The sequence below is a fragment of the Lepidochelys kempii genome, chromosome 3, assembly GCF_965140285.1.
Source record: "Lepidochelys kempii isolate rLepKem1 chromosome 3, rLepKem1.hap1, whole genome shotgun sequence".
In the NCBI taxonomy this organism is placed as follows: Eukaryota; Metazoa; Chordata; order Testudines; family Cheloniidae; genus Lepidochelys; species Lepidochelys kempii.
Genome location: NC_136382.1, coordinates 148,114,146 through 148,141,522, shown reverse-complemented (window position 1 = coordinate 148,141,522; position 27,377 = coordinate 148,114,146). Strand labels below are relative to the sequence as shown.

Here is a 27,377-nt window from a genome sequence, read left to right as displayed (position 1 = left end):
GCACAACTGATACTAATCACTAAAAATCTTCCTTTCTCTGTTAGCCAAGAAACCTAAGGAGAAGTATGGTTTGAGGGTACTTACCTACTCGGAAATTAGTGGCTGTCAGGGTGTCAGCTGCATGGCCATTTTCACTAATGAGGGTGGTGGTATTTCCCTTCTCACAGTTGTTCTGACAATTGCCCTTGGTACAAGTCACTTTACAGATGCTGGGTGTAAAGACCACCTTGATGCGGCCAGTGTGATTTCCCACTGCGAGTGGAGGCAAAGAAAAAAAGAAAAACAAACAGATCACTTTGGTATCCATTGACTTCCTTCAAACGATTAAAAAGAAAAAAGCGACAGGTCTACAGGAGGAGGCAGCCTGCAGTGCTCTCTCTCATCGATCTCCAGTGGTGTCTCTGGAACAGGAGTAGGAAGCTTAGCAAACAGAACTCCGGGATGCACTCCAAAACCACATTTAAAGTCAAGTCACTGGAGTAGGATTAGTAATCACAATGCTGCACTTTATTCACAGTCAGACAAAGAGCAATACCAAGGGCATGACAGCTTAAATAGCCAACTCTGACAAGCAGATGTAATGTAAAGAGGCTGACTGTGCACCTAGGGGTGAATAAACTCTTGTGTCCTCCTGCATACTTTTCCTGTTTCTGCACTTATTAAGTCACTATTTGTAGCTCAACCCCTGGAAATGTTTTAGGCATGCGGCATGTCTGAAAACATCTGTCTCAAATCTCCTGGCACCCCAGCCTGAAGTGATCAAACCCTGTGACGCAGCTGCCTGGACCCTTTTTTTTTTTCTTCAGTTTCTTGGCACTATTACTCCACCTGGATTTACATATTATAGATTGAGTTTTGCAATCAACTGTTTATACTTAAACAAAGGTGAAGCAGGGGAAAGGCCTAATAAGTATCCATAGTTTAAAGTACTACTTTAGAACTCTTATAAATTATTTTAGGAGAAAATCTGCCATTTTCCCCTTTTGTTTGTATGGTTGTTTTTTGTTTTGTTTTTTAAAAGGTAACAAAGATTGACCATATACTAATTTGAGTTTAAACTCCTCAGGCCAAATTCATCCATCATGTAAACCATTTGTCTTAAGTAGGTTTTACATTATGGATCTATTTGGCCGCTCACCTGGATGTTAAAGCCAAAAACTAAAGCTAAAGAAAAAGAAAAAAGCAAAGAAGGGATTCTACTTTGAAACTATTTCCAAATAAAATCTTTTTTGTTGTTTTATTTTTAGTTATTACTATTTTGTCAAGTACCTGTAAATATATTAGGATACATTTGTGAAAATTGTCCATCTCAAATTTTACATTTAAAAAACAATTTTAAGCTCCACAAAATGAGACATAAAGAGAGAGAACATCTCTTTTCTTATACTGCCACAGCAGCAAAAGCAGTCAGATTACCCACAATCTGCCCAATCTACTTTATGAAATACCCTGTAGGTAAATATTTTTTGATAAAACTCAGGAAGATGAAGAAAATCTTCCCACTTCAAAAGAATATAAATTTATATTGTTTCTGGCTCTTTATGAAATAAATTAAAACAATTGTGCCAACTGTCTTGTCTGCAACAAAGGGCATTACTCTAGTTGACCAGCAGCTGCATTACAGATGCTTCCACCTTATCCTAAACAACACTTAAAAAACAAGCATAGGCTAGAAATACATAGAAACAAAGCATTTAGTCAACCGTCTGATTTCATTAATTTTAATTAATTTAAAGGCATTTTAGATTTTTCAGAGCTAAGCCATTGTTTATAACAACTACCGATATACCTTCCCTGACAAACAGAAATTAAATGGCTTGAATTGTGAAGACTTCCAAAAGACAGATTTAAAAGCACCTAAGACAGTTTAACAAGAAATATTAGTGTTTTATATTTTATTTGGAAGATTTCTTTAAAAAAATAAGTTATTTCCCAGAGAAAAAAAAAGACTATTTTATATTTTGAAGTCATTTTTGTAACAGGTTTCCTTTATGAAGTAATCTGAGTAAAAAAACATGCTTAGTTGAATAACAAAGTAGGTCCTGCCTACACTGTAAAAACGACTGCACTGGGAGACTCACATTAGTGTCCCGACTCAGCTAAAACACAATTTGGCTTTGCTAGTGTAGATGAAACTAAATCATGTTCTAATTGTGTTCCGGAATCACTGTACAACACTGCCAAGTCCTGAGCAGTAGCACAATTTGGGAACAGAGTTAAAATACAATTTGATCAACAAAATAATTTTTACTACACAGCTAATAATTTCTGTGAAAATATCTGTGGCAGGAACACGTTGAGTGATTGGTGGGCCTGAGTTTTAGGATTAGACCCAACATTCAGTTAGCTCTCATTTTTACGATTGTAAATTTGCAGTCTTCTACTGCTGTGTGTGTGTCTCAAAGAGAGGGAGGATTTTGGTAAATAAGTTTAGATGCCTAAATATGAATTTAGGAGTCTAACATTAGACAACCAGGTTTTAAAATTTTGGCCCATGTCTATAAGAGTGAAGAGTCTCCCTAAAATCTTTACAGGTGGCCTTCCAGGTCAGTAAGGTATTCACACAGCCATGCAATCAAAGACATAGAGGATTAAAGGCAGAGGATATAAAGTGACAAATGGTGATTGGAATACTTGTACTATCTTTTTGATAGATCACCAATTCACTTTTTCAGGGCACCCCTGGAACTAACATTCTTCTTTTCCCTGCTTGGCTGGCAAGTACCCTTAGCTTTCACTCCCTCAGCCAGACACATGGATAGGGTGCAAAGAAGGAGAAAGCACCCCTGTAGGGTGCGTGTTGAGCATCTGTCTGCGGAAAAGAGGGGTCCATGGACCACAGGGAGGAAAAAAAAGACAAGAGATACTCCTCCCTTATCTTCCCTTATAATTACGGATCTTACTTTCCCTGCATATCCTCAGGTTCAGATTCAATACTCATGAGCATGATATATATATATCCCTAAATAGAAGGGGAAAAGAAGAGACCACAAACTTTTATTCTGAAAGAAAGCATTGGGCAGAAACTGCCAGGTGAGCTCAGAGTTTTCTGCATCCTCTTCCCTTCTTCTGTGGGTTTTTCACAGGAGGGTATGACTTAATCCTATCTGAGAAACAGTATCCTCCAATGCTTTCTTAGTAGATTTGGCAGAGTTGATGTTAAAAATAACAATTATTTCAGACTTGACAAAGTACAGAACAGCTATGGCCTTGACCCCTTCCTCAAGTTTGCCTAATTGATAGTGTGGGAGGACAATGTAATTTAAGGTCACGTACACACTATATTTCATCTTTACCTAATGAACTTCAGAAGATAATGCCATTGTGCTATTGACAGGAACAAAACTGGAGCTTCTACTTTTTCCAAACAAATTTATGATAGTGTATGGTGGTGACATCAACACCATAGCTTAGCTCATGTTCTTTATTTATAGACAGAAGTATAGTGTAGGCACCTCATGATCCATTTGAAAGAAAGCCATGGAAATGGAAACCCTTGCTGAAGGACTGACTTTCCATTTGATATTCTCATGATAATATAATAGCAAAATGGTGGCAAAATAGGATAAGCAAGTGAGCCTACATGAAGAAGAAAAGAGGCTCCAGGAGCAGATAATAGAGACACGGCATCATTAGCAAAGCTATCGAGAAAATTAATAGTAGAACTAGAGAGGATTTAAAAGTCTTGATTTCCTCAAGCTAGAAGAGGCAGGTGTAAACTAGGTCTTCGGTCAATGTCAGAGCTATAGGGGGATGGGGGGCAATTGCCCCCCCCAGCAGCCTTTAGGAGTCCTGGTGGTGCCTCTTCAAGGGTATAGTGCACAGAGGCTGCTCTAGGTATAAGCAAGGTAGGCAGTTGCTCGGGTGTGATCTATAGTGGACTAGCCCGTTGCTGCACAGACTCACTGTCCACATACACCCTGACATGCATTAACAGTTCCTTATTGCACTTAGATCTAGTCCTCTCTGAAACAGGTCTAGATCAAAGTGCAACAACAACCTGTTAATGTGTGTCACATGTGCAGAGGCCTCAGCACAGATCATGCAGCTGAAGGGCTTGGGGGTGGGGGCAGCGTGGGGGAGCCCACAGCCTTGTGCAGCCCTCTGGGGCACCTCCCTGCATTAGTCCTCCTACCCCCCTCTGTGCCCCTGTCTTACCCCCATCCCACCTGTCCCCCTGGGGTCCTGCCCTCTATTTTTCCCCATGCCCGAATGGCCTCACGATAACCCCACCCCATTTGTGTCCCATAGCATCCTGAACCTCACCCCATTGCTCCTCTGTGCCCTGGTCTCCCCCGGTCCCTTGCCCCCATCCATACCCAATGTCTGGAAGCCAGTCCCCCTGGTATTATCACTCCATTGTTCCACCCATATATTGCATGCTGCCCCTTCCCCTCCCTCATATTGGGCCCCCACCCCCAGCCTGGTGCAGCTCCCCCTGCACCTTAGGGTTTCCTTCAGATTGACATCCATAGGAGTTTGCTTGGGATGGTTGGGCCAGTGGCCAATTAGGGGTGGGGCAGATGTAGCCCCATGCCATGAGTCCCAGCATACAGTGCTCTCAAGGCTAGACTGCTGGCACTTGTTGAAGAGATCAACTTCTAGTAACCGGGTGTCAAGCTCTATGTAGATTTGCACTCCCCTTGTATCCTTAGCTAGGCAGCCATAACTGTGAGGCACGCGGTCAATACTCTGGGAGCTGCGGAGAGGCCAAAGGAAAGCACCCTGTATTGATAATGCAACTTTCCCACAAGCAACATAAGGTATTTCCTGAGGGTCCGGTTGAACAGCTGTATGGAAATAGACATCCTGTAAGCTGAAAGCCAAAAGCCAGTCCTGAGGATCTAGGGTAGGAACTAAGGAAACTAGGGTTACCAACCTCTATTCTTCACTGGGATTAGGAAACAAAGTGAATAAATCTCTCTGCCCTAGAATTCTACAGGCTCTCCTTCCATTGCTATAGAAAAGTTTATTTCGTTTAACAGTATCTCATGAGTAGGGGGGAGGGATAGCTCAGTGGTTTGAGCATTGGCCTGCTAAACCCAGGGTTGTGAGTTCAATCCTTGAGGAGGCCATTAGGGATTGGGCCAAAAATTGGGGATTGGCCCTGCTTTGAGCAGGGGGTTGGACTAGAGGTCCCTTCCAACCCTGGTATTCTATGATTCCCTGGAGTGGGGGACAGCAGTGGGGATCCCTCCAGGGCAGCCTGTGCATGGAGAAGCACGCTGCTATATTTGCCACCCTGAAAGGAGAACTTACCTGGGGGGAGGTGGTGTCAGGAGGCCACAAAGGGTCACTCCTGTCTGCATGGGGTATCCCCTTTGAAATGTGGGTACACTTGTAAAGGATTCCCAAACACTTTTTTACCAGATTGGGGGAGGAGTCATAATACACAGGCATGGCAGCATGGGTGAAATTAGCAAGCTAAAAGGTATACTTGAAGGTGGCACCACCACTGAACCATTGCCGTACCCCCCACCCAATCCTCACCCCCTGGTTGCAAAACTTGGCTCCACCACTGTCTTTAGTGCATCAGCTGAGGGATAGATTCACCTTGAGGGAACTCAGCTAACATTACTACCACTTCCTTCGATATTTCTGGTATACAGAGCTAGTTTCAGTTATTTCTGCGTGTCCACAAGACCACTGCCTACAGAGACTGCTGGAGGCATGTGCTAAACAGTGCTAAATGGGTATTGTTTGTTAAGTTATCTTGGGCCAAATTCCCAATGGAGTTGCCAAGGTGCAACTGAGAACTAAGTTTAGTCTCAAACTGGTATCACATATTCATGCATTCGTAACTTTGTCTTTCTTCTCCTTTGTAAGGTGCTGAAACAGAGTGGTGATGAGCATGACAGATGTTTAATATAGATTAATTGTTTACTGGAGAACTAAAAAGTGTACTCAGTGCTGTACCATAAACAACAATAAAGACAGTCTCTACCCTGAAGACCTGACAATCTAATAGCATCAGAAATGGAGAATAAAAGCCAAGTAAAGATTTTTCCCCTACCCCTCCATTGTGACCAGTGGGGATTTGGTCTGTTATATTTTAGTAGGAAGAATGAATGTACTGAAGAGTGAGGCAGTTGGCGGGGTCTAGGACCACATGGTCCTGACAGCTGTTTTGGCCATACCTGGCACAGGGTTATAGAAGGCATAAAAATCCCTCAGGTTAACCTTCTGGGTCACTTTGTCTATAATGCTAATCTGTACAGATCTCTTTCTGGAAGAATTACTATAAAATATTTTTTTTTGCTTTTATGAATATGTGGATTTTTTTTAAAATTTACTTGAATTACACACATCCCTCTGAAGTTTACATGGCTAGCCTCACAGTTACAGCATGCTGCAGGCTTCCTAATCATGATGACATTCCATAGTTTAAATAGACCTCAGAATATTTGGTGCACGAACCTACTTTAAAGGAAGTCAGTGAGAGGTTTTGCTATTGATGTCAGAGGGAGCAGGAGCAGGCTCTTAAAAACATAAGAATGGCCATACTGGGTCAGACCAAAGGTCCATCTAGCCCAGTATCCTGTCTTCCGCCAGTGGCCAATGTCAGGTGCCACAGAGGGAATGAACAGAACAGGCAATCATCAAGTGATCCATGTGCTGTAGCCCATTCCCAGCTCTTGTTATGAAGAAGACTGTATCATCCCAAATGTGAAGTTGAGTGACAAGTGGGAAGGAGAAAATTATCCAGAAATTTAATAAAAATCACGTACACCTACATATATGTTGAGGGCAGAAAAAGAAAGTCTCCACTCACAACTTTTGTTCCTTGATTACATTATAGTACTAATTTTTGTGTTATTTGGAGGGTACATTTAAATAACCAGTCAATCATTCCGTAGGACAGTAGACATTATGATGGGGATGCGAAAGGCAACTTCAAACAGTCTTAACAAGGAAAATGTCTGTGCAAAAACATAGATAAACTTGAAAGAATTCGGAGACCTCAAAAATGCAGCTCTATCTTTTCTCTCTTCCTCTCTTGTTAAAAGTACTTCCTCTTAAGCTAAAAATTCAATTTTTTTGAACTTTTTAGTTGACCAACTTTTTTTTAATCGCTGACAAAAAAATAACTTAGAAGGAAATGACTTATTTCCTAAAGCTGGTCTCTCCCAGTTATTTTACCACCCCACCTGGTTTAATTATTCCCAGCGGATTTGTTTTTTCAGCCAAAAGGAAAGCTGACATTGTATAAAAATCTACTGTGGAAGTAAAAAGTTTATTTATATTTTTTGTTTAATGACGATCTATTTAACCTTTAACAATATACAGGGAAAGCACCACTGAGTCATGAACAACAAATCATCCTGATCATTAACAAATCAACAATTTTCCCCAGAGATTAGAGCAATGTAAACCATGGCTTTAAAAACTCCCAGAAGATTTTGCCTCGTTCCTCTATCAGTCAGGGTGCGGAAAATCAATTTACATTAGGAGCAAAGGAATTTAGACAAAAAATGTTTCAACTTGATGCCCAATGCATAGCCCAGAGTAAGGGTTCCCTGAATCTACTAATGTGCAGGGTGAGTGTACACTGGGGGGTTCAGGGAACCCTTACTCTTAGCTATGCATTGTCTAGTCCCAAACACTACAAGATTCACCGTATTCTCACAGCTGCGCAGCCTCACTCTGCAGGTCAATGCAGGTGAGGATAGCGCCCCCGCCCCCTTCCTTTTAGTGTGCCAGGCACCTCTGGGGAAATAGGAATGGAGGAGTATCTACACACTTCTGAGAACAAAGACTGAAATTCTGCCTGGCCCTTATGCATTCCAAGCATGGGAAGAAAATCTCCGCCACTCAAACCTTGTCTGTATAAAGACCAGTCATAGCCCTTAGCCTTTGTAATGATAGCCATGAGTGCAGAGCAAAGACTAGAACATTCATGGATTGCAAAAGATTTTCCATAGTTGCACACTAATATTTCTTTAACAGCACTGATTTAGGGCACCTATTTGCAAAGAAGATAAAATGTTTTCCCTCTTTTCAGATAGTCAGTTTGACTGAATTTCCATACCCCACATTCAATTCTAAATTCCATTCAATTCCACTAGCTTAGTAGGAGTATTTCCAGGAAGCTAGGAGGGTGTCAGGAGGAAACTAGGCTTATCACGGAAACTAGACACAGCACCACAGTTTTAGTTCATCCAAGATCTACATGGCCTTATACTAGATTGTATTATATAAAAAGTACCCACTGGCCTACTATATTATCTAAAGTGTGTGTGTACAATGATCACATACACAAAAATATTATGAAGAAGAGGGAATAAGGATTTGGGAAGCTATCCCTTAATTAGTTGTGGCCAAACCATTACAATTACATTATTGCCACCAACTACTGGTTGCCTTTTTCCTTCCATTTTTTAAAACTCTGCCCCTCAATTATTTTTGCCACGATTCTATTATCTCACTGTTGCCTTCTTCATTAAGTACTTCATTAAGTGCCAGATCTCTGATATATTTGTTATTATCTAAAGCCCAGTTCGGTCATCCATACTCAAGCTAATGCGACGACTCACAAAGCAAGGTAATAACTTAAAGCAAGGGTGACAGAACTGAGGCCTTAATAGCTTCCTTCTCACAGTGTCATTCTTAATTTCAGTGCTGCCATTATTACCTGTGCTCCTGTATTTCTCCAATATTTGCTCATAGTCACCATTATGACAACTCAGGCTACCTCCACATATAACTCCTGCCACCTCTAGTCACGCCTCCTGTACTCATCTCCATTAACCTCCCCCTTTTTCCTCACTTGCTTCTTCTCTCCACATCTTTACATCTCCCTTCATTATTCTGTTCTCACAAGCTCTACTGCCTTCTTTATTTAAATCTCTCCAGCTCCACATATGATCTCCCCTTTTCACTCTCACAAATTCTCTTCTCAGCTCCACTTCTCCCACGGGCTATGCTGTGGAGCAAGGCTACAAGCAGAGAACAGGCAGGCAGCATGCTAAAGCTGCAGAGGCTCCTGTCGGGGGAGCCCATTCTCTTCTGATCACGCTAATCCAGCTTCCTTCTGACAGTGTGACAGAATGGCTGCTCTGCTCTCTCTATAGTTTGGCCATAGTACTGGGTGCTCTGCCTTTCATTTTTCCCCTCCAGTATGAAGCAGAGCTCTCAGACTTCTTACTTCTGCCCTTGCTCTTTTCTTTATTTTTATTTATTTATTGGTCTCTCTTTCTTCCTTTGTCTCCCTGTAATACAAAAGAAAGAGAGGGGAGAGAGTAGGAGAGTTAGGAAGGAGGCTCTGTACTCCTGAGGTGGAGAGAAAAAGATCTTTGGAAAGAGGTTCTCTTCAGACCCTCAGAGCTGGGGATTCCCACTGGGTAACACCACAACAATCTGTCCCTCATTCCATGGCCATGGGATGGGAGATGAGAGAGGGGCATACAACAAACAACTTGTGTTGATTACATTAAACAAGCAATCTTACACATGGCAACATGTCTGGCCCATTTATAAAAAAAAGTCTGCACTTCAGTTTTCGTAGTTAATATTGAATTAGGATAAAGTAGAAAGTACACAACATATCTTGGTTAAATAGTTCACTGTAGCAAAAGTGGTTCTGTCCAAGTAATCTTTTTTCATTACCCTAGCCAGGTTCTGAAAAAGTTTCCTCATTCCACAATGTTAAAGGTTTGATCCTGCCCTTCCCTCCTACACAGTGATGAGCATTACACCATATACCATAAAAGTAGCTGCTACACATGCAGGCACAAGTGCTGTAGTGGTTTTTCAAGAAATTCATAACTATATTATACACCTCTGCACCAGAGGTCTTTTGTGGATAAAGCATTCCCTCTCTCTGAGGCAGACACCACCTTTTGGTCTGAGTCAGAGGAGTGCACAATAATTGTAACTGATTTTGTTCATCTGCGTAAGCGTGTAGTATATGAATGATCATGACTGGGTTAGGAAACTGGGGTCTCTGTCAAATGGTTTTTATGAATCACCTCTTCTTCTTCCTTGTATATTTTACTACCATCAAGTCTCTGTGCAACATCCTCAGACAGAGGATTTTGGACTATGGCCATTTTTCCATGTTTAAAACAATGTAAAAATATGCCTAATAGCAGTGTGAGCAATACTGTTATTGTTTCCTGGCAACCAGCTTCAGGGCATTCCAGCAAAAAGCAGTGGCCCAAATAATGAACTGAAGCAATAATGTGGTTTGTGGTGCCTAACAAAATGGTTTCAATTCTGCTTTGTCTTTTTTTTTTTTTTTAAATCAAATTATACCATAACTCCTCAGGTTAATGTTTATAGGGGTCCCAAATCAGTAAATCGACACTTGGGACCAGATTATATTTTCAAAGCTACAGGACAGAAAGCAGCATTATTTATTGGTCATCACAGATGCAGAGTAGCATTGTTGTTTTTACCCAACGTCCCAAATAGGGATTTGCACTGAGGGCTAGAATAAAACACATAAAGATGCAACAAACATCAAGAATGTGTGATCAGTTGTTGAACTCAACTTTCCACACGGACTCACATGTAACAGGATTCAGGTGGTCCAAGGATGGATGAAAGCAGATTATTATGGTCATCATCATCTTTATGTCTTTGTGTAAGGGCCTGATCCAAAACCCACTGACCTAATAGGAACCTTTCCACTGACTTCAATGGGCTTTGAATTAGGCCCTGATACATTAGATGATTAAACTTCAGAGTGGTGTATAGAGACGCTAATACTCTTAGGATATGACTGAACCTGTACCAACTCCCCCACATCCTTCAGGTTGCACCAGTGCCCATGGTCAGTAGCAGAATAAAGAGCAGTAGCAGAAGTAGAAGAGCAATAGTAAATATGATTTCTGACTTTTTTTTCATACATAGCGATACTGTGCATCAATGCAGTGTTGCCATACCCCTAAGCACTGTAGTGTCCATTTCAGAATTCTTCTCTTTGTAATTTTGGGTTTTTTTTAATTCATTTAGAAATCCACAAGAGAAAGATTTTTTACAGCTATTCCATATTTTACAATCATCATTTAGAAAGGTTTGCGTTCATTTTCAGAGGTCTGAGTGTCTCTTTATATCAATAGATTTCTTCTCGGTAAATTACTTACCTCAATAGTATACTCAATGTAAGGTGTAATGCACTAAATTGTCCACCACTTCCAGGAAGTAAGTGAAATAAAGAGGAACTACATATGAGCTTACAAAGCTCATTAATGTAACATTACATTTACTGAAAGGTAGCAACCGAAAAGTACTAAGAAAGTCAACATACTGTAAACAGTGACATATGTGGATGAGCCATCAAAGCACAGGTGATCAGGGAGATAACTTGTGAATATATTCAGTCCTCTCCATATACTGAATCTCCATTAAAATCATCTCATTTAACACAGAAAAAAAGCCAAGGACTGGTTTATTAGCGTAAAATCCCAAAATAAATAAATATGTCACAGATACTGAAATCTTAGTCTCACTGGGTATAAAGAGCTGCTTCCAGGCCGTTCTCCTGCAGTAATTCTTTGTCATTGACAATACGTCTACACAGGGATAAAGGACGCGCAGCGCAGCCGCGGCTGGCCTTGATCAGCTGGCTTGGGCTGCGGGCCTACGAACTGCTGTGTAGACGTTCAGTCGCCAGTTGCAGCCCGAGCTCTGAGACCCTCCACTCTCACAGGGTCCCAGAGCTTGAGCTCCAGCCCGAGCCCAAACGTCTACACAGCAATTTTTCAGTCCCAGCACCTGAGTCCATGTCAGCTGACCCAGGTCACTGAAGGTTTCATCCCTGTGTACACATAGCCTGTTAGTAACATCACTCAGGCCTGAAAGAGAAAACGAACACTAGAAGATTATTTTCAATTCCTTATGAGCGAAGCCAGATTTCCTAGCTATTTACAAAATTCCTACTAATTCTGGGTATTTAAGACTTCTATAACAATCATCCTGATGTTAAGATCCTTGTATTCTCTTCCCTCTTTCTTTTTTAAAAAACCTGTTGAGATGCGGAGGTAGTAAGGGTTAAGCAACCAGCAGGTTGGGTGACCTGGAGGCAACCCTTAAGGACACAGAAGAATATTGAAATGGTAAACAGTGCCATTCCTTGTAGTTATCAAAGCCACATTAAGTAGACCAGAATCTTTAATATATATACTTGTATTGTTAGAGAATCAAAGGGTAGACGCTAACTGTATTTGCCTACCGTTCATTAATTTCAGCTTCCGTATTTTAAAAGGTTCATAGTTGTTCATCCATTTGGGTGTGTGTATGCAACTTAAAATTAATTTCTATGAAGAGGGAACCCGAGCCTACAATTTGGATCTGCTGTCATTACTGAATTCATGATCATGAGGGGGTTTTTTTTGAACATTCAAATTGGTAAATACTTTTTTTTTTTTTTGGCAAGTTTTCATTTGCTGACTAAGCCTCAACATTCCCATAAATCTGTGAAAGTAATTTGATAAGGATATTAATGAAATGCTAGCAATTCCAGTACATTAAGAGAAAATCTCAAACTGTGTCTGCAGTGCTTGCATGCTGACCCTGTCCTTATACCCCATTTCTCTTTTTGAGTTATTTCTACCTGCCACATACCCTAAGTTTAGAGAATCTGGTAAATATATTTCCCCATATCACATATTATTATAGATGTTTTTCATTTTTGTTATTAAAGATTTAGTATTGTTATTAAAATAATTATTTGCACTTGTATAGATGCATTCATATAATGCTCCAGGGATTTCAAAGAACTTTACAAACATTACTCTTGTATTGTTGAATACTTCAGTATATTTAAATTAATTTTAATAGTACCTGTTACAAAAGCAACTATTTTTTTAAATAAAAAAGCACATGCTTATTTGCTTAGTTACTGCATCGTCAAACTGATGTTGCCCCAGTCTGACCTAAAATCTTTGAGGAGAGTTTTCTTTAGAAAAGACATTAAGATGTAGCCCTATGCGTCTCTTGGGGGAAATGTCTCACTGGTTAAGCCAAGCAAATGGAAGAATTATTTTGCTATTTATGCAATGTTTTAAAGTGAAACATCAAAAGAGAAGGAAAAAGAGGATATTCAGTGCACTGAGACTTGCTTCTGTTTGAGATTTTCCCCAAAGTCAACACATATTGAATAGCTAAAATAGAATTGCACTATAATGTTTCATCACACAGACATATTTCAGACGCTGAACGTCGTATCTGTGAAAGCCTTTTTTATTATTAGAACACCTCATGTACCCACAACTGTTTTCCCACACTTATTGACAAGGAATGGTGTAATTAGCATGTGTCATGCAATGGAGACCATGATCCAGTTTCACAAAAATAGTGTAAAATGGAATTTCAAAACAGCACCTTCTCCCCACCCCCAGAACAACCTATGAAGTCTTCAGTGAAACAGCATGGGCACATATAGCACAAGGCCTGAGGTTTAAAGAAGAACTTATCCAAATTAAAATTTCATAAGCATTAAATATATTATGGCAAAATTTTAACTAAAAGTCTTCTATACTTAACAGAATTCCAAGTCTTGCTATATGTTTCTCACAATAATAAATAGTCCTTATATTTTAAAAGCCACAGTGCAAACAGGTGCCATAAACACTAAACAATTATGTGCACCAGTAATTAATAAAGAATGACTGTTTTATGATTTTCACATTAATATTCTGATGCATGTGCAACTTCCATACAAAGCTACAGGAGATATCTATGCATATTTGAGGGATGACTATATAATGAAATCAATTTGTGTTTTTCTATTTAATTAATCATATGATTTTAAAGATAATGCAAAAGCCTGTCTAAATTTCAGTTAGATAGTTACATTCTGGCTACTGTTCTAGATTCTGTTGTTTTGCACTATTGATCAAAGGTTTCCAAGTAGTTGCAGAAGTATCCCAGAAGTAGTTGCATTTTAATGATGGATGAAGTAATAGCATGGTGCTTATATAGCACAGTGATTGGCATGAAAATAGATTAGATAAGCAAGATACTGATTCCTGACTACATATAGTTTGCAATTTTAATTAAAGCACAAAAAAGTGACATTAGGAACGATATTCAGAATGTAAAGATAAGTTCTCAAAAATTAGGAAATGCCAAAATAAAGCTTGTCCATGTTCCCTCATACATTGACACAGTCTTTAATTACATGATCCCATACTATTTTTTCCACAGGACCCTTGCCTCAATGAGTTCACAAAATGGACAGGACTTAATTAATCAGGCAGCTGTTCCATATTTATTTTTATCCTCCTCATTCATTGTGTGGCTCCCAAGCCTTGGTTGCTTTACATCCTGAACTAAATAAGGATTTTTTTTTTATTTCTTCATGGGTTTTTCCTATTGAGCTTATCAGCATAGCTCAGTGCCTCAAACAAACAAATTAATTTATCTTCAGAACACCCCTTTTAAATATGGAAGTATTAGTATCCCCATTTTACAGATGAGAAAGTCTGGCACACAAAGATTAAGGCCAAAATCTGCAAAAGTATCCACTAACTTTGGAAGTCACAATGACTGCATGGCATGGCTATTTTGAGAGAAAAGGACTGATATTTTGGAGGTGCTGACCATCCACTACTCCCCTTGATTTCAGCTGGAGAGTTGAATTCTCAACACTTCTGAGAATCTGGCCCGAGCCTTCACCGGGGGAAGGAGACCAAAGCCCTGAGGTAAGTGGGAAAGCGGGATACCGGGAGGAAGCACAGGCAGGAATGTCTGTGAGGGGAGGGCTCCGGCCTCATACTGGCAATGAGGGGCGATCAACAGGTTATCTCAAGTGCTTATATACAAATGCACAAAGCCTTGGAAACAAGCAGGGAGAACTGGAGGTCCTGGTGATGTCAAGGAACTATGACGTGATCGGAATAACAGAGACTTGGTGGGATAACTCATATGACTGGAGTACTGTCATGGATGGTTATAAACTGTTCAGGAAGGACAGGCAGGGCAGAAAAGGTGGGGGAGTAGCACTGTATGTAAGGGAGCAGTATGACTGCTCAGAGCTCCGGTACGAAACTGCAGAAAAACCTGAGTGTCTCTGGATTAAGTTTAGAAGTGTGTGCAACAAGAGTGATGTAGTGGTGGGAGTCTGCTATCGACCACCGGACCAGGGGGATGAGGTGGATGAGGCTTTCTTCCGGCAGCTCACGGAAGCTACTAGATCGCATGCCCTGATTCTCATGAGTGACTTTAATTTTCCTGATATCTGCTGGGAGAGCAATACAGCGGTGCATAGACAATCCAGGAAGTTTTTGGAAAGCGTAGGGGACAATTTCCTGGCGCAAGTGCTAGAGGAGCCAACTAGGGGGGGTGCTTTTCTTGACCTGCTGCTCACAAACCGGGTAGAATTAGTGGGGGAAGCAAAAGTGGATGGGAATCTGGGAGGCAGTGACCATGAGTTGGTTGAGTTCAGGATCCTGACGCAGGGAACAAAGGTAAGCAGCAGGATACGGACCCTGGACTTCAGGAAAGCAGACTTCGACTCCCTCAGGGAACGGATGGCCAGGATCCCCTGGGGGACTAACTTGAAGGGGAGAGGAGTCCAGGAGAGCTGGCTGTATTTCAAGGAATCCCTGTTGAGGTTACAGGGACAAACCATCCCGATGAGTCGAAAGAATAGTAAATATGGCAGGCGACCAACTTGGCTTAATGGTGAAATCCTAGCGGATCTTAAACATAAAAAAGAAGCTTACAAGAAGTGGAAGGTTGGACATATGACCAGGGAAGAGTATAAAAATATTGCTCGGGCATGTAGGAATGTTATCAGGAGGGCCAAATCGCACCTGGAGCTGCAGCTAGCCAGAGATGTCAAGAGTGACAAGAAGGGTTTCTTCAGGTATGTTGGCAACAAGAAGAAAGCCAAGGAATGTGTGGGCCCCTTACTGAATGAGGGAGGCAACCTAGTGACAGAGGATGTGGAAAAAGCTAATGTACTCAATGCTTTTTTTGCCTCTGTTTTCACTAACAAGGTCAGCTCCCAGACTGCTGCGCTGGGCATCACAAAATGCGGAAGAGATGGCCAGCCCTCTGTGGAGATAGAGGCGGTTAGGGACTATTTAGAAAAGCTGGACGTGCACAAGTCCATGGGGCCGGACGAGTTGCATCCGAGAGTGCTGAAGGAATTGGCGGCTGTGATTGCAGAGCCACTGGCCATTATCTTTGAAAACTCGTGGCGAACCGGGGAAGTCCCGGATGACTGGAAAAAGGCTAATGTAGTGCCAATCTTTAAAAAAGGGAAGAAGGAAGATCCTGGGAACTACAGGCCAGTCAGCCTCACCTCAGTCCCTGGAAAAATCATGGAGCAGGTCCTCAAAGAATCAATCCTGAAGCACTTGCATGAGAGGAAAGTGATCAGGAACAGCCAGCATGGATTCACCAAGGGAAGGTCATGCCTGACTAATCTAATCGCCTTTTATGATGAGATTACTGGTTCTGTGGATGAAGGGAAAGCAGTGGATGTATTGTTTCTTGACTTTAGCAAAGCTTTTGACACGGTCTCCCATAGTATTCTTGTCAGCAAGTTAAGGAAGTATGGGCTGGATGAATGCACTATAAGGTGGGTAGAAAGCTGGCTAAATTGTCAGGCTCAACGGGTAGTGATCAATGGCTCCATGTCTAGTTGGCAGCCGGTATCAAGTGGAGTGCCCCAAGGGTCGGTCCTGGGGCCGGTTTTATTCAATATCTTCATAAATGATCTGGAGGATGGTGTGGATTGCACTCTCAGCAAATTTGCGGATGATACTAAACTGGGAGGAGTGGTAGATACGCTGGAGGGGAGGGATAGGATACAGAAGGACCTAGACCAATTGGAAGATTGGGCCAAAAGGAATCTGATGAGGTTCAATAAGGATAAGTGCAGGGTCCTGCACTTAGGACGGAAGAACCCAATGCACAGCTACAGACTAGGGACCGAATGGCTAGGCAGCAGTTCTGCAGAAAAGGACCTAGGGGTGACAGTGGACGAGAAGCTGGATATGAGTCAGCAGTGTGCCCTTGTTGCCAAGAAGGCCAATGGCATTTTGGGATGTATAAGTAGGGGCATAGCGAGCAGATCGAGGGACGTGATCGTTCCCCTCTATTCGACATTGGTGAGGCCTCATCTGGAGTACTGTGTGCAGTTTTGGGCCCCACACTTCAAGAAGGATGTGGATAAATTGGAGAGAGTCCAGCGAAGGGCAACAAAAATGATTAGGGGTCTGGAACACATGAGTTATGAGGAGAGGCTGAGGGAGCTGGGATTGTTTAGCCTGCAGAAGAGAAGAATGAGGGGGGATTTGATAGCTGCTTTCAACTACCTGAAAGGGGGTTCCAAAGAGGATGGCTCTAGACTGTTCTCAATGGTAGCAGATGACAGAACGAGGAGTAATGGTCTCAAGTTGCAGTGGGGGAGGTTTAGATTGGATATTAGGAAAAACTTTTTCACTAAGAGGGTGGTGAAACACTGGAATGCGTTACCTAGGGAGGTGGTAGAATCTCCTTCCTTAGAGGTTTTTAAGGTCAGGCTTGACAAAGCCCTGGCTGGGATGATTTAACTGGGAATTGGTCCTGCTTTGAGCAGGGGGTTGGACTAGATGACCTTCTGGGGTCCCTTCCAACCCTGATATTCTATGATTCTATGATTCTATGATTCAAATTGGGACCCAGATAATGCATCATACAATTGAAGGCCATTCCTGGAAAGACTGTGTTACATACCTGTAACTGGAGGTTCTTCAAGATGGGTGTTCTACACATGGGTGTACATGGACGCTATGCACCTGCATCCATAAGTATTTCGTAGCAGTGTCCATTGACCCACATGTGTGTTGTGCGTCTCCTTCTGCTCTCAGCTGAGAGTAGAAGAGGTAGTGCGAGTCAACACCTCTCCAGTTTCCCTCTTACCATTACAGAATCCAGTCCAAAGCAGAGGGGATGGCAGGGTAGTGGGGTCCACACAGCTCAAAGAACCTCCAAATACAGGTAAAAAACCTCCCCTTCTTAAAGTGATAGACCCTGTTGCCCACATGGATGACTCGTGAGCAGTGATCAGTGCAGACAGTCCATGTGAGGATGCCAATGGAAGTGCGGTCTGCAGTACGGCCTGGTCCATGGCTGATCTATAGCTGCTGCTTGTACGATGGCATAGTATGTTGTGAATCTGTGGACAGATCGCCACACCACTGTTCAACACATGTCCTGCCAGGACACATCAGCCAGTGAGGCTGAGGTGGCAGCCTGCACCCGTATAGAGTGCTTTGTGATTGTCAGGCGGGAGTATGTTGGATCATTTGTAGCATTCACAGATGCACCCCGAGACCCATTTGGAGATTCACTGGGACAAGAGAGCTTTGCCCTTTGACTAATCAGCAATGGTCATAAATAGTTTTGGCGATTTTCAAAATAGTTGAGTCCTGTGGAGGTAGAATGCTAGCGTGCAACCCATGTCGAGGGAGTGCAAGGCCCTGTCAGTGGAGGAGGTGCGTGGCTTGGGGTGGAAAACCAGCTGGTGGATAGAATGATTGAGGTGGAACTCAGACACCACTTTTGGAAGGAATTTAGGGTGCAGCCATAAGGACACCTCGTTCTTGTGGAATATCAAGTGTGTGTGGGGGGTGTCCGCCATCATGGCTGTGAGTTCACTGAGTCGTCTGGACGAAGTAATGGCTCCTAAGAACACCACTTTCACTGCGAGGTGGGAGAGGGAGCATACCACCAGTGGTTCAAAGGGTGGCTTCATGAGGGTGGAGAGAATGAGATTAAGGTCCCAAGGGAGCATAGGCTTCAGCACTGGAAAAGTGTTGAGTAAATTTTTCACCGAAATTATCTTTGTATCTCTCCACTTGTTAAGACTGGTGCATTAGTTACCATGCGTCATATCCTGGCCCCGCTGAAGTCAATGGCAAAATCCCACTGACTTTAGTGCGGCCATAAATCCAACTGGAAAGGACTCAAAAGGAACCTAAAACCTCTAAATATAGCCTAAAAGAGCTTTTCCATCCAAGAAAGTGTCTGACTCTAAAGTATAATATCTTGGTCCATCCAGAGCTAGGAGTGAGTATTATGTGCGGCCCTGTGGAAAGCTGAGGACATCTTTTTCCTTCTGAGTTCTACTCAGCGCAGCACAGGAAGGACAATCAGGCAATTGATTATGCTCCCTGATTCTGCGTTGGGCCAGTCCCAACAAAAGATTTTGCAACTTTGTCGAAAGCACCATTTAAATAATACCTGTGGAAATCTGCCTTGATTATCCCTTTTTTTGTATCTTCTAATTTGCAAATAGCATGAATCTGAAGACTCCCTATTACTGGCAAATGGTATGTCTAGTAAGTAATTTTCACAATAATTTTGCTGACAGTAATGCCAGGAGCAGAGTACATTTTGTTCAGGAGTTACTTCATCATCATTTATACATTCATGGATTTAAAAGATAGCACAGAGTCCCTCTAGTCTATACTTTATAGCATTTAATTTATAGAACCCATCATCCCAGCACTAATATTTACAGAATTCAAGTTCAACTCATGCTGGCTAGTGTATATTTATTTAATAGCTGTTTTAAAAGAGTAAAGTTCAATGCAATTTTTTTTTGCAATAAGTCCTATCTGAATTTCTATAAGTTTTATTTGTTTGCTGGTTTATAAATGGGGCTAAATGGGGAATTTCACAGGTGAGTTTTCTAAGTTGGTGCTAATGTTACCACTGGAATCTCTGATCATTTTTTATCCCTGTGGATTTCAACGTTCAGGCAAATGACAGTTCATCTGTGAGGATATGTACTTTCCTGGAACCAATGTGCTCTCTTGGTATTACCTATTGGCCTGTGGAGAGCTCCCATAAAGCAGGCCACATGCATGGCCTCACCTGTGGGTCTGATCTAAACATTTTTGGTGTATAGTTCACCCATGCTGGGTGGGCTATGTAACTATCCATTTCAGCTTGGAAGCTATTTCCCCCTCAATAGCTATATCCAAAGACTGTAGAAATCCACTGGATTTTATCAGTTTCCCTATTGGTGCTGAATCATATTTGTATCCCCTTTCCAGGTAGGGTGTCAATCAGCTCACCATCAGCTATATCCATTTGTTTGAGGAGGCTCTGAACTCCCTGATTCTCACTGTGCCCTATTTGCCTCTTGTGCTTGGAGACACCCATGGTTCAATTTGCAATAATTTAAGTATCTAACTTATTAGAGAGAAGAGAGCAAGGGAGCTGGCTTACAGTATGATCATTTCAAACTACAATATTCTAATTATATATACTTAAATGAAAAAGACCTAATTACTTAAAAAATATGTTAAAAAGCATTATTTAGCTTGTAAAGTCAAGCTTTTGAAAGTTAGGAAATGCCATATTTATAGTTGCTTGAGAAACTTTAATTCTGCCCCCTTATTTACCATCCTTTGCACTGAATAAGGACAATGTCCTTGCAGCAGATCGCACACTCACCGCCATGGTACCTCCTGCTGGTCAGTCGGGGAATTTGCTCTTTTCCAGCCCTCGAACTGCCCCCTGCTGGCCGGTGTCTCTCCTGCCTCAGGTCCCATGTCCCTCCCGGACCCTGGTGCCCCTTTCCCTGGGGTTCTGCCCACAGCAGTACCCCCACACTCTGCGTCTCCCCTCTTAGGGGAAGTCCCAACCCCTTAAGTCCACCTTGCCACAGTGGCTACTGTCAGACTAGCCCCCTTTCACTGAGGAAAACTGCAGTCTGTAATGTCCACACATCATTGGCAAGGGGGTTGGACCAGCTGCCTCTGCCTATCTCCAGGCTGCACCTCTGCGGCTCCGGTACCTGCTTAGGCCTTAAACAAGTCCTCAGCTTGGGGAGTTGCCGGGCTGGAACTTCCCAGCTTCTCTTGCCCTTCCCCAGCCCTGCTTCAGGTACCCTTTGCTCCCAGGCAGCTAGGCCCTTCTTACTCCAGGGCTGGAGTGAGACTGACAGCCTTCTGGCCCAGCAGCTCTTTTATAGGGCCCAGCCTGGCTCTGATTGGCTGCCCCCCAGCCTTTTCTTATTGGCTCTTGGCCCCAGCCCTCTCCCAGGGCTGGCGTGGGATGACCACCCCACTACAGTCCTGTAGAAAAAATCGTATGTGATCATGTAATTAAAGACTGAACTATAATGCATACACATGAGGGGGGCAAATTAAGATTATGCAGGCAACCCCAAATCTGTCATTTCCTACTTTTGTGTACTTGATTTCACAACATAAATAATGTTGTTTTAACATAGGGTTTTTAAATGTAATTTTCTAGATTTCTTTAAAGGGGAAAGACTAAAAACAAATTCTGCTAAGTGCAACTGTAATAACCATTCCATCACATATCATCAATAGGGTTTGAACCAGGAACTTTCAGCATCCAGTGCCACCATTTGAGCTACAGGACTAAGTGCATTGGTTAGCAGCAGCAGAAGGGTTTTATCTCAGAGGAAGGATGGAGCGCTGCTCACTCCAGATCCTGGATCCTGGAGGGGTCGATAGGGAGACACCCAGCATTAAAGTTTAATATACAAGCAGCATAATCTTGAGAGCTCACTGAGTTTTCAAGCTCCATTGGCATGGCATTCATATAACTCCTCAGCAGAATTTAGAGAATTTTTTAAAAAGTTTTAGCATGCTTCCAAATGCAGCAATAACTACTCAAAAGCCACCTGTTTAATTCTTTGCACTCTTTAGTAAATCTAGAACTCTGAAGGCTCTGAAAGTGAGAAGACAAACCAAACACCTCCATCTCAGAGATATTAAGGGGTAATGTTCCACCAGGAAATGCTCATAAACCTTTGTGAAAAATTATTCAGTATGGCTCATTTTACATCTATGTGTATCTGAACTATTTTATTGAAGTTTGTCACACCCAACTGGGCAGATCTGGCCCAAAGGTCAAAATCCAACAACAATGCTCCCTCTACACTCGCTTCTTTAAGGAAGGTGGAGCCCCGAGGCAGCTGCAGGTGCCCTTGTCGGCAAACCTGGGGGAGATGTCACAGGTGCTATACTTACCCCACAACCCATTCTGCCTACTGGCTTCGGAGTATGTCTTTCCCCTATCTATTCCTAATAGTACTGGTCTGACAGAACAGAAATCTCTGTCAATGAATTTCAGGTTTGCCAACAGGGGCTGCTGCCTCAGGAAGAGAGTTGGCAGTTCCACTCCTTAGATACCATCAGGGTCTATATCGACCCCTCTCCTTGCCCTTTCTCAAGCTAACGATGGCCAAAGGCAGATCTGTCTTTGAAGGTATGTCTTATACTGTAACTACTTAGGACTTATAAAATATTGTACCAACTGGACCTCAGATGCTAATCATGTTGGAATGGAACTCCCTAAGGAGTTAATAGAAATTATTATAGGAATATGGCATTTTAAAACAAACAAGTCTTTCTTGTATATAAGGATCAGACGGATTTTGCTTACTTTTAATGTAAGAGTCTATGAGCTGGCTATGTGGCAGTTCTTAGGCTTTAACTACTGCAAATTGATGCAATTCTAGCTTCTGAAGATGGAAAGACTAAAATATGCCACAAAAGCAAATAAATATTTAAAATATAATATAAAATATAATCTCAGAAAAGCACTTTTATACCAAACAAATGCAAGTAAAACAACTGTCATTTTCTTTCAATCAGTGATGCAAGGTGTAAAAGGAAAAAATATTTTGAGCCAAAAAATGGGTCTAAAATGGAATCTAAAAAACTACCACATGAAATAAAATGTTTGGCTTCTCTCATTATTCTTTGATTTGACAATTATCAAGATCTTACATGGTTTGGAAACTTCTGCTGCTAATAATATAGAACAATAATATAAGATTTCAGAAACCATCACCTGATATTGCCAATCTGACTATCATATGAGAAAAGGTGAGGGTATAGGGTTTTGTGGGTAGTTTATTTTGTTGCTTTGAATTATTAGCTGGTTATGTTAATTTCAATGTTGTTTATTATGTTGCTGTGTGGTTACTCTTGTGTGGCTTGAGATTTTAATTAATTGTCAGTGCACCCAAAACTGTGGATATGCTTTTTTTTGTTTGCATCTAAATATAAACATCTAAACAAACTAAAATGGATTTATAGAGTAGTGAAATAAACAGATAACTGCATATGGAAGCTGTCAAGGTTCCTCCCCCACTCTGAACTCTAGGGTACAGATGTGGGGACCTGCATGAAAAACCTCCTAAGCTTATCTTTACCAGCTTAGGTCAAAACTTCCCCAAGGTACAAAATATTACACCCATTGTCCTTGGATTGGCCGCTACCACCACCAAACTAATACTGGTTACTGGGGAAGAGCTGTTTGGACGCGTCTTTCCCTCCAAAATACTTCCCAAAACCTTGCACCCCACTTCCTGGACAAGGTTTGGTAAAAAGCCTCACCAATTTGCCTAGGTGACTACAGACCCAGACCCTTGGATCTTAAGAACAATGAACAATCCTCCCAACACTTGCACCCCCCCTTTCCTGGGAAATGTTGGATAAAAAGCCTCACCAATTTGCATAGGTGACCACAGACCCAAACCCTTGGATCTGAGAACAATGAAAAAGCATTCAGTTTTCTTACAAGAAGACTTTTAATAAAAATAGAAGTAAATAGAAATAAAGAAATCCCCCCTGTAAAATCAGGATGGTAGATATCTTACAGGGTAATTAGATTAAAAAACATAGAGAACCCCTCTAGACAAAACCTTAAGTTACAAAAAAGATACACAGACAGAAATAAAAGGAGTACTTGTGGCACCTTAGAGACTAACCAATTTATTTGAGCATGAGCTTTCAGACAGAAATAGTTATTCTATTCAGCACAATTCTTTTCTCAGCCATTTAAAGAAATCATAATCTAACACATACCTAGCTAGATTACTTACTAAAAGTTCTAAGACTCCATTCCTGGTCTATCCCCCAGCAGAAACCAGCATATAGACAGACACACAGACCCTTTGTTTCTCTCCCTCCTCCCAGCTTTTGAAAGTATCTTGTCTCCTCATTGGTCATTTTGGTCAGGTGCCAGCGAGGTTACCTTTAGCTTCTTAACCCTTTACAGGTGAGAGGAGCTTTCCCCTGGCCAGGAGGGATTTCAAAGGGGTTTACCCTTCCCTTTATATTTATGACAGAAGCTATATTCACAGCTTTTCAGCTACTCTCACTAGTGTGAGGCTACTTCTTTCTAAATTCACAGCAGAAAACTGTTTCTCTCTACCATAATACACAACCATTAACATATACTGAAATCAAGTTTAGGCAGAAAAAGTTTGTTAGGAATAGAAGATAAACACCTTACTTCCTCAAATCGACTGCATGACCTTTTAACGCGCAGAACATTTCTTCAGATCAAGCCAGTAGACACTTTGTAATGCCTAACTCATAATTAATCACATTCTCCACCTTTTAAGACCAAGCTTGTCCTTGAGCTGCCCACATGATGGGACATGAACCAAGGCAACAAGCTGGGCATCTATACAACCATTCTTTACGAAAACTAACTAAAAACTCTTCTTATTGTGCAAAAGTACATAAAATGTAATAAATTAAACATTAAAAAAATGTCACTGATCAGAATGCAATTCTGAGTGCCAGCTTCTCAAGAAGTGTGTTCTGAATAGAAGATTGGAGGAAGGGATCTGTCAGTTTATATTGGCTATACTCTCTGTTATATCTAAATCTAGCAGAGTTCACAGAGCATTTTTTATCTGAAAAGAAGCCATGATGTGGAAATAGCATTACATAATTCTAAATGTGAGTCAGGTTCAATTTTTTTTTTATAAACAGGAAACCATACTAAATATTGACCGTCTTGTTTGTATGAAAAATATCTTGTTTTTTATTATTTTGACTTATCTGTTTTGACATGTAAGATCCATCCAGACATCATACAAAATATTTCCAAAATTTGAAACTATGTTTTCTCTATGCTATCTGTTTACAGTTTTACTCACAATGGAAAGGTGATGCAAGTTGATTCTGGCCCATTCTTAGAGGCAATGAATCCTCAGCGGATTGTTCTCCTGAAATCACTTTCTTTGCTGGATAATATTTGGGTTTGATCACATATTCTTGTGTCTGGCCATGATGAAGATTCATCATCAAAGTCTGAGATGAAAGTGGTATCATTCTGTTTAAGGAAAACAAAAAGGTGAAATTAATAAATTAACCATACAAGCAAACACACACAGAGAGGAAACTATTGATAACGCATCTGTACTCATTTTAAGGTCTTAAAATAAAGTTTGGAAAACTTATTGGATTAAAAAAGTCTTTGGCTTTGAAACATAGCAACTGAGTTTCTATTCATTCTACCTGGTCACGCCTCTAGCAGTCTCCTGGCCTTGTCAGTCTATAGCTCATCCTACAAAGGGGATCTATTAAACTTGTGGAGACTGTCTTATGATATTCCTACTAAGTAGTGACATCATTTAACAGATTACCAAAAAATATATATAGCTGAGGAGGGGATCTCTCCTCAGAACTCCAAGTCAGAACTCAATTTTGTTAGAACGTAGGAATTTCCAGATTGGTTCAGACAAGTAGAAATGCATCTCGGCCATTCTCTTGTTTCCTACAATGAGTGGTACCAAGTACTTCAGCTAAAGATACAAGAAATAATGAAATAACTTGCTCATTAGGGAAGTTTCTTCCTTGGTCAGTTAGTGGTTGGCTTATGAGCTAAAGCATTTAGGTTTACAATCACTTTACACATTTTTAACCTCTTTAATGGACCTCTCTACTTAAACAAAGTCTAAATTTGGCCCAGAATGACTAGTCCACTATCAAAATGAAAGAAAGAAATATATTCAGTGAGCCCTCCTTTTTAATTTGAATTAACAGTGAAAATCTTTACCATTTAAGTGTGTTTTAAAGGAGGTATTTTTGTAATTATTATTATTACCCCTTTTTGACCCAAGCAGCTAGTCAAAGCTCAGGGCCCTAGGGATGTCCCAACTGGGAGCAGAAATTTATGAAGAAGTCCGGTAAATTCTTTGATGCATCTTGTTTATTTGCAAGGAATGTACAAAGACCTGCTTCTCTGAAGGCAGCAGGAACCAAAAAATGGGACAACTTCTTTGCTTATAGCCCCAAGCCACTTTAGCCAGCACCAGAGCCGGAATCTTACTCTCGGCTTCACCAGGGTCACACCATGCTTACAGGCTGCTACTTGGCTTTCTTCCTGCCTCTGATGAAGTGTTTTCACCTTGTATGTCTGTTTTCACTTCATCTGTTTCGCCCAAGTTGTCAGATGGTTACAATCCCTTCAAAAAATTTTGCCTTCATCTATGATCACTGAGTATGAGAGAGGTAAGCTTCTTTGATCACTGTAGAGTTGACTGACCAGTGCCCATCTTTCCAAATTCTCACCAAGTCTTTGTTTTTTAACTGTGCAAGGGATCTTTCTCCCTTGACTGTACTTTCCCACTCATTTCCTCACTATTACTCCTTTCTTTTTGTCCCATATCTGGTACTCAAGTATTTAGACATCTGTTGTAAAGTTTAGCAGATGATTTCCACATTTCAGCAATGTAGCTCTATAACTGAGTGGTACTAAAGATGGATCTTGGTCTTGCATCCAGTGCTTTTTTGAGCAAGTTCTTCACTATACATACTCCACATTCAATGAATCCATTGGCTTGAAGTTATCTGGGACTAGATGTCTTATGATGAATGTTGTACATTTTAGCAAAGTCCAGAAATTCCCGATTTTTGAACTGTGATCTGTTGTCCATTATTATTGTTTTTGGAATTTCATGACATGCAAATACAGATTTAATGTGCCTACAACTGTTGCTGCTGTGGTGTCGTCAAGCATGACTATTTCCAGGAAAGCGGTCAAGTCGGTCCATTGTAACCAGGTGATTATGTCTTCCAGGTTAAACATGTCAATTCCTACTTTTTCCCATGGAGCTGCAAGATTTTTATGCAATATCACTAGTTCTTTCTGCTAAGATTCTCTGTACTTCTGACATATTCCAACCTGCTCGCCATTTCTTCAGTGTCAATATTTATTTGTGGCCAGAATACAACATCTCTAGCTCTCTTTTTGATTTAGTCATTCCTAGGTCCCCTTCATGTATTTGTTCCAATGTTTTCCTTCACATCACTGTGGGAACCACGATCTAGGTCCCCTTCAAGAGGACTCCTGAGATTGCTGAAAGCTCATTTTTATAGCGGGAACAGGCAGTTGGGAAGTATTAATTTTGTCCCTACCTTTATGTATCACTTGTATCACTGCTTGCAGCGTTTCGTCTTTAGCTGCTTCTGTCTCCAATTCATGCCATATGCCTGGAGATACATGTGAATATGATAAAAGTGTCGTGCTGTATGTTCACTGATTGATCCAGATATCAGATTGTGTATTGTCAGATGGAGCACATGCTCTTGAAGGTGTGTCTACCATTACTAAGTGGCATCCAGGTAGGAACTCCAGGCTGACGACAT

At 41.3% G+C, this 27,377-nt stretch overlaps 1 protein-coding gene across 6 annotated transcripts in view; it reads right to left on the bottom strand.

Annotated features, from left to right (window-relative positions):
* LTBP1 (latent transforming growth factor beta binding protein 1) overlaps positions 1-27,377 on the bottom strand; it is a 375,509-nt gene that overhangs the window by 233,971 nt on the left and 114,161 nt on the right. For all 6 annotated transcript variants that reach the window (XM_073338422.2, XM_073338423.2, XM_073338424.2 and 3 more), the window contains exons 4-5: positions 24,884-25,059; positions 85-252 (exon numbers count right to left, since the gene is read on the bottom strand). In XM_073338422.2, the coding sequence (XP_073194523.2) occupies positions 85-252; positions 24,884-25,059 (344 nt within the window). The remainder of the gene's footprint in view (positions 1-84; positions 253-24,883; positions 25,060-27,377) is intronic.